At 39.2% G+C, this 7,895-nt stretch overlaps 1 protein-coding gene across 2 annotated transcripts; it reads right to left on the bottom strand.

The window, feature by feature from the left end:
• Positions 1-5,715: 5,715 nt before the first annotated feature.
• Positions 5,716-7,659, bottom strand: LOC138942684 (uncharacterized). 2 transcript variants are annotated; one of them, XM_070313107.1, is made up of 4 exons: positions 7,624-7,659; positions 6,777-7,084; positions 6,194-6,385; positions 5,716-5,937 (listed from the first exon to the last, which is right to left on the bottom strand). In XM_070313107.1, the coding sequence occupies exons 2-4, from the start codon at positions 7,029-7,031 to the stop codon at positions 5,890-5,892; spliced, it is 495 nt and encodes a 164-aa protein (XP_070169208.1). In that variant the 5' UTR covers positions 7,032-7,084; positions 7,624-7,659; the 3' UTR covers positions 5,716-5,889. The 2 variants fall into 2 exon arrangements, with proteins under 2 accessions (XP_070169208.1, XP_070169209.1); XM_070313108.1 differs by having other exon boundaries at positions 7,607-7,642.
• Positions 7,660-7,895: the final 236 nt, after the last annotated feature.

Genomic DNA, 7,895 nt, shown 5'->3' with positions numbered 1-7,895 from the left:
GTATATTTATCGATGGACATGATGCCCCGTTAAAATTCTTCGCACGTGAGGATCGCATTGAGACGCGAGGTGAAAATCCGACAGGCATGTTTACCGCTAAATGTGCGCGTTGAATAAATTGGACCAGATACTACTTTGTTCGACGACTTAATATCTTTGTATGGATATTTTATCGACGTGACGCGCGCTTCAGTGATTCACGGTTCCTCTTGAGAACGTTGTAGAAACGCAGCCGATACTTATGAGGAGTTATAGAAGGAGAAAAGAGAAAGACGCAAGTAGATAAGGAGAGAGAAAGAGATCGAAAGAGAGAGAGAGAGAGGAAGAGACGCGGAGCCGCGGCGGCGGCTGGACGTTTTATGCGCGCAGCGCAAAAGATGCCTTTGAATCCTTAATTCCCTTTGAAACTCTCATTCTGGGAGCAAAATGGCGAGAACGAGGCGTATTCTTCGGCTGAATGACGTATTGAGCGAGTTTTGTATGCCGTTGCGTCCGCGGGCGGCTCATCCAGGGTCCTATGGCCGGCTTATACGTTATATACATACGTATCGCGTTCTCTTTTTTTTCTCTGTTCATATCGCGACCGCGACGATCCGTGCGAGTTCGCGCGGACTCCCTTTTCCCTTCCTCGAGATCCTCCCCCTATTCATCGTTTTTCGGCAACGTACCTTCGCGGCAAAGAGAAAGCTATCGTCTTTTTAAATTCTCTAAAAATTTTCTTTCTTTCTTTCTTTCTTTCTTTTTTTTTTAATTTAGGATTGATCGCGGAACTTTATCGGGGTAAATTAGATTATTCTTTAGCGAAGAGGATCACATTGGAACTTTCCTCTCATTCGCATCATATATTAGCCTCTGTTTTATCGCCTCTGACAACTACCGCGTCGCGATAATACTTCCATTGCCAGCGAATATCAAGCGCATCCCGGAATTCCGGATGGGATCCGCGAGAGAGTCATCGATCGTTCCCCGCGGAAAATCGCGCGCTCGTCTAAACGAGACAGTCGGCAGCGAGATTCGAGGATCGCCGTCGCCATCGTCGAGACGGAGAAACGTGTATGCTTCGAGAACTCGGCATTATCGGTCGGGTTTTCTCGCGGATACAATTTCCCGATGCAATTTTCTTTTCATTCGGCCCCGGCGAATCCAGCGCGCGCGCGGGTCGGACCGTGGGTGGCAAATGGCAAAGAGGGAGTTGGAGAGAGTGAGAGAGAAAGAGGTACGCGACGACGAGGGGAAGGGTACAGAAGGAGCGGGAGGGGGAGGGGGAGGTGCGGGGCGCAGCCCATATTCGTGCATTGTGGCACGTTCCATCGCGTTCTCAACTGAACTGAACTCGACTCAACAGTGGAGGACACAATGGGCGGTATGAATAAGTATAACAGACAGACACCGGTACAGACAGACACAGGTAGCTCAGGCCGCAGTATGTGAATGAGGAACCCATTTGATAACACGCCTCCACAGCCACCCAGGTCCATTGTGTCGCTTCCTATTCAGCTGCTCTATGCCCTCTTCTCCTCCTATCCCCCTCTCTTTACCATATCTCTGTCTCTCTCTCTCTCTCTCTCTTTCTCTCTTTCGTTTCTCTCGCTCTCCGTGCTTCGCTCCCTTCTCTCCTTCTCCCCTTCTCCCCTTCTCCGGACTCGCCTTGCTCCGCCGCTGATGTTACCCCTCTCGCTCGCTCATTCTCGTTCCGATATCATCGCGGAGATCTTGTCCTATCTGTCTTGCACCTGTATTATGCACAGTGGAAAAAGGCAGACAAGGATTCGCCGTGCCGACTTCTTTTCCTTCATTTCGATCGCGCGTCAGATGCGTAAGATCGGATTTACTCGCGATGCCGCGGTTGAATTAGAGACACCGAGATACCGTACGAAAATTGCTAAGAATCAACGAATAATTTATGAAGAACTTAACGTTTACACGCCATTATGTTTCAAATAGATATTCTTATCTTCAAAAGTAGAATTATTTTTAGTGTACGGTAAAATTTAATTTTTTAAAAACTACTTTTAAAAAACTTACAAACATTTTCACAAATATCAAATTGATTTATTTTGCTACATCGATATTAGTTTAATAAAGAGAAAGAATACAATATGAAATGTCAATAGTACATGCCAAAAATATTAAATTTTTATATTTATCTATCAATTTTTATCATCGTCCTTTTTTTAATGGCACATATATGTGCGCGTTTTTAAAAGTAAAAGGATTATACCGATTCACGGAACCAGCGAATGGTCCTGGATGCGTGGCTGGACCAGCCATGGAAGCCAAACCTGGGACAGCAGCCGCGGCTCGCGCATACGTGTAGATTCTACACTGAGAGAGAGATAGAGACAGAGAGAGTGGGGGGAGGGGGGAGGGGGCACCGACCAACAACAATGAGGCAGAGACAAAGCCCAGGTACAATGCTGATGTTGAACTCGACTGATTTCGACGATTTTTGGCCTTTGCATGTGCATCGCGCGTTACTCGACAATGATTCCCGCATACGTAATCATCACTATAGCCGCGGAACTCGGGTACCCTCGCTCGCGACAGTGGCTCTCACTCGTCGCGGCCTCTCTTTCTCCAGCGCCGGCGGCTGGACCTCTTTGGAGCGCGTCTTTGAGCGAGCCGATAATGTTATCGTTAGGATATACGGCCGTTCGTTTGACCGGCGCTCAGGCTGCGACTTGGTCGAATAATAGTTGCGAGCGATAGACGATTCATACGTTCGTTGTAATATATTTATTAAGCGAGGGAGAATCGTATCCAGATATTTATCAGATATTTATAAGCCGAGATACGATCAATTGTGCATAAAGAGTTTAAAATTTATTTTCATACAATATTCGAGAGCTTTAAGAAATTTATAAAATGTGATTTTTAATAATAGAAATTAAAATTATAATTTGGAGTTATCGTAAAAAAATATATGTATATATATTTTAACGGAAAATTTTTTAAATCCGACAATAACAGAGAAACTGACAATTTGATTGAAGAAAATTAATGATAAATAGACGATATCGGATATATGGTCGCTGCAATGTCTAAACGTTTGCGATTTGATCTTGAAGACCGATATGTTTCATTCATCGCGGCTCAAGATTCATTTCACGCTTCGATTGACGACCCGAGAGAAGAGGTGACGCAGAAGGACCTGAGTCCTTACAGTGATTTCGCACTTTATACCCACAATCGCACATTATATACAATAACATACAATATCAATTGCTAAACTATTCTTACAGTAATTTAAATTATCGAAAGATAAAAAATATGTTAAAGATGCACATATATATGCAGACTAAAAATATATATACATTTCGAAAATGGTAAAAATAATTTTATCTACGAGTCAATCATTTCTCCATACAACGTAAATTCATTTTATTTCAATTTTATCTCGCTTTTCAAAACGTCAAATATATTTTACATCATATTTTATAAAATAAAAATACGTATGTCAAGCAGTATCTCTTTCGGCCCATGCCTTTCTCAAAAAGTAGAAAAGAGATAAGCGTGCGTATTCCATTTGTCGATAAGTAAATTCAGTGAAGATTTAAAGCTCAGTAAAACTTTGAACGAAAACTCCCGCGATGCACATTTGACGATGGTCTTTTGTCGGTCACGCGGAGCTTTTTCCGTGTCTCGCGAAGGATGGATCCTGATCGATTGAGCACCGCTGACCGCACCTGAATAGATACATTGTGCCGAGGCGGCCTATTGACGGGCGATTGTTCTCTCAACAATAACAACAATATCTGAATAGTCGTCCTGCGCATCTCTCGCGCGTTGCACGCACCCACGCATCCGCGCGTACACGCACGGACGGGGCGCTTCCACGCGCGCGCGTACCGTTGGTATATATATATGTATATGCACGCGTGCGGCCTAAAAAGGTTCTCGTACACCCTGCGAAATATACGCGCAAGCGATATAAACACCAGTGACGTATTTAGCGAATTGTCGGGACTCTTAATCTCGATCATCGAACGGTTGATAATTTGCTGAATTGTAAAAATTAAGGCAAATCGAATATGAATATTATCATATGTTAGCAGAGAGTAGTATTTTTCTTATAATTTTTTTTGTTTTTTTTAACAATTGGTTTATCTCTTTCGGATGCATGGATATTGAGAAATACGCGAATACCGAGCGCGCGTGTCGGATAAGGACTGGAGAACGCACGTGCGCGGTACAGACGCAAGTTTCGCAAGTGGGTGGTCGTTTCCGTGAAAGTGTTGGTCGTTGGAGCGGGATTGTGGATTGAGAATCGGCCGCAGCGCCACGCCGGGTGTTACGCTCGAGCTGAAACAATACAGAGGCACCGAGGGTCCGAGCGATCAATCCCCTTGCGCGGCTCGTGAAACGGCACTAATGCCTTTCGCGCGAATTTACACACTAATTCGCCGAGTCCGCTCATCTTTGCCGCGATCTCTCAAGTATCGCTGCCGGAAAGGCGTTTGTTGACTTTGCACACGCGACGATATATTATGAAATTTTTAATTTTTGCGAAAAAAATTATAAAGTCCATTCTCCCTCGTCTCTTTGCGAAAGCCGAATGTAATAAAATATAGTTAAGGGAAGTTAGAGGAATAAGTAATTTTTACATTTTTGCGTAAGTGATTTTATTTGGTGTAAAAATAGATAGAATTATAATAGCGCAACAATTGAGATATATAAAAATTGTTTATCATGTAAGCAATAAACAATGGTCAAGATGTATATGCAATATGTGCCGTCGTAGAATTGTATATTATATCCTCCGTAGCAGGTATTACATTTACCGCGAAAATGTAAGGATTAATTTTTTTCGGCCCTTTGATAAATTGCCGATCGTTCGTGATATTACGTGAAACGCGATATTATTATCTATCGGTGCGTCATTATATAACGATGCTGCATAAAGCGTAATGGCACTCGTTGGTACGATTGTAAAATGTAAAACGATACACGATCGACTTACGTCGATGACAATCTTGACAATGAGAAATATCTTCAAATTACAATAAATTTGTATATAAAGAAATACGTATAGAAAAGTTTTTGAACAGCGTGTGGCTTTACGAAATTTTACGAAATACGATTGCGAGTAAACTTTTTCTTTCAATTTTTTTTTTCCAATCGAATCTTCAATTACACAGATCACCGTCACATCGTGCGTAAAGGATCTAATATCGTTTGATCGTTGAATGAAAGCCGGTTGTAGTCACACGACACTTTACGCTCGGACGGCTTTATAAAGCGCTGATATTCTTAAAGCCAACTATCGTCATTCGTCCGAAGTATAATTATGTACATACGCGCCATATAGCTAAAGTTATCCCGTAGAAGGGGGGATTCCATAAAAGATGGACGAATCATACAATCGAGCTGATAGAGTTAATTTCTTATGGTAATAAAAAAAGATTTCAGAACTGTGCAATGTTTAAGATTAGACGCTATAAAGATCTTGAATTATCCTAATTTATTTTTATTACTCATTTCAGCTCTTATAATTTCACCACTCTCATATGATATAAAAATGTAGGAAAATTTTAATGAGACCATTGCAGCCCGTATCCGGGGTACGGAAACGTATATTATTTAATTATGCATTATATATACTCGAATTTCTCTCTAATTGACCTAAATATATTCTTCAAATATACGAGTAATAAGATTATTAATAATTGTGAATTATCTGAATTATTATCATATTCACGTTTTATATCCCCTTTCAAATATTTAGATTTATACCTTATATATATCTTATATATATCTATATATGTGTCGTTCGATTTACGATACGTCTCCGTTTCCGGCTGCCGCTTACTCGGTCTATTACAATTTAGTTGTCCACGACGTTGGATGTTGGACATTACTGTCGCGTTAATTATTACGGTCACCCTCATATTAAAAGACGCGTGATTGTTCGCAAAATCCACATACGTCGCAGCATTTCTATAAAATACAATTTCGAGCATTAAAACTGTGATTAAAATTTAATAATATTCACAAAATTTACTAATTATATATATTTAACATTTTTTTTTAATTATAGAAGATTACATAATACACACATACAAACACACAATTTTTTACACCTTTATAAAAGATATTATATCGCATACTACTTTACATTATTCAAATTAATTTTGTATTGAAAATCTTTTTCTCATGGAGGGAAGAAAGGATATTGTATCATGCAAATACGTACCATTGAATAATCGTAAGGTTGCTGCTCGCGTAATCGGTAACGCATCGAGCGACTGGCTATAATGTTTTCAATTTCATATCGCGACAACTTTCGATCTGTTATTTCCCAATTGAACGATGGCCTAATATTTGCTCCTAAATTCAATATATCGCGTCCTCCGTGCATTATGCGAAGTGCTGGTGGTGCTTTTATCTAAAAGAAATTTCTTTCTCTTTATTTTCTCTCGTACACATGTGTACATTTATAATCAATAGGGAAAAGGACTGCGTACGAGTAATGCAAAAAAATATTCGTGTCTCAATATCAATAACGTTATAAATACGACCGCACATTTTTTTTTTTTTTTTTTTTTTCCAACTAAACATATATTCTTTAGGAAAACAATTTTTTTAAGACATGTGCTAATAAATAACATTATAAATACGATTGCGCGTACATCATCTTTTTTTTATTAAGCAAATATTCTTTAGAAAATTAATTTCTCTAAGATTTTTTATTCTCTCTCTCTCTCTTTCTCTCTTGATATGGGATTCTTATAATCCCTTCTAATATCGAGTTCTTCGGTAATGCGCGTAATGTTTACCTTCTCCTTGTACGGAACTTTGGTGGGTGTCTCTGGTCTCGATGAAATCGGCGTTAATTCGGCTGACGCTGATTCGCCGGACAGTGCGAGACTGCTGATGCCGCTGGTCTCGCTTCCGGCACTTGGAGAAGCCCGTCCGGAATCGGATAAATTTCTCGAGTTCTGTTCGTTCTCGAGCTTAAGAAGCTTCACGTTCAATGCGGAAAAGTGCTCCGGATCTAGACCGATCAATGGTAGCGTTAACATGAGTGCCATAATTCTTGTCTTGTTAGCGTTGGTGTATCTCCTTTTAACGCGAATCCTGCGACCTAAAATAGAAGCTTACGATAATATCGTTACGATATTTACAAGATCACTGATTGCGTATCGCTTTAATTATAGTGATTTTTATTATATGTATTATAAATATGTGTGTTTCACATTGTATTTTGATATTTTATAACTCTTTTGCTAGTGTCAACATTTCTCATCGCAACACTGTTCAAATCATTTAAATTCAGAAAAAAATGAATGCGTTCGTAGTTACAGTGAAATCTAATTTTTAATTTGCACATTTTACAAATATCACAAATTTACAAAATTTCTTCTTTAAATCATGCAAAAAACACACCTATGTATGTTTATTCTCTCTCATAATTTTTTCTCTCCTTTTACTTCTCGCAAACATGTATTAGTAAAAAAAACATAATCTAAAATCTATACATGTTTGTAGATAGATATTCAAAACAAATTATTCCGTTTCAAAAGATATGATTACTTATAGTGTCTCGATTTATTCGATACGCTGTCAAATTGATTACCCTTCACTATTTCTCGCAATCAAATTTCACCTTCTCGTCGACGTTACCTGGATTAATATAAAGTCGCTTTAATCGTGCGAACCGTTACGATTTCAATAGACAACTGAATGTCCTACTTGTATATATCCTGGCAAATCTATTCGTCTGTATATATATATATATATATCTTTTCGTATGAGAATACGTGATGATAAACACGACCTTAATATTATTATTTGAAGCGCGAGTGGAAAGTATTCGATTATATATTGTTTTACTGACAAAAGCATTTGACGTTAAATATTAACAATAGTAAATAAATACATTATACACACATTTC

This window comes from Polyergus mexicanus, unplaced genomic scaffold (assembly GCF_030449975.1).
Source record: "Polyergus mexicanus isolate NDT 795.1 unplaced genomic scaffold, iyPolMexi1.0 SCAF_23, whole genome shotgun sequence".
Taxonomy (NCBI): domain Eukaryota; kingdom Metazoa; phylum Arthropoda; class Insecta; order Hymenoptera; family Formicidae; genus Polyergus; species Polyergus mexicanus.
Note: the sequence above shows the minus strand (reverse complement) of the source record. Positions and strands in the feature narration are given on the sequence as shown.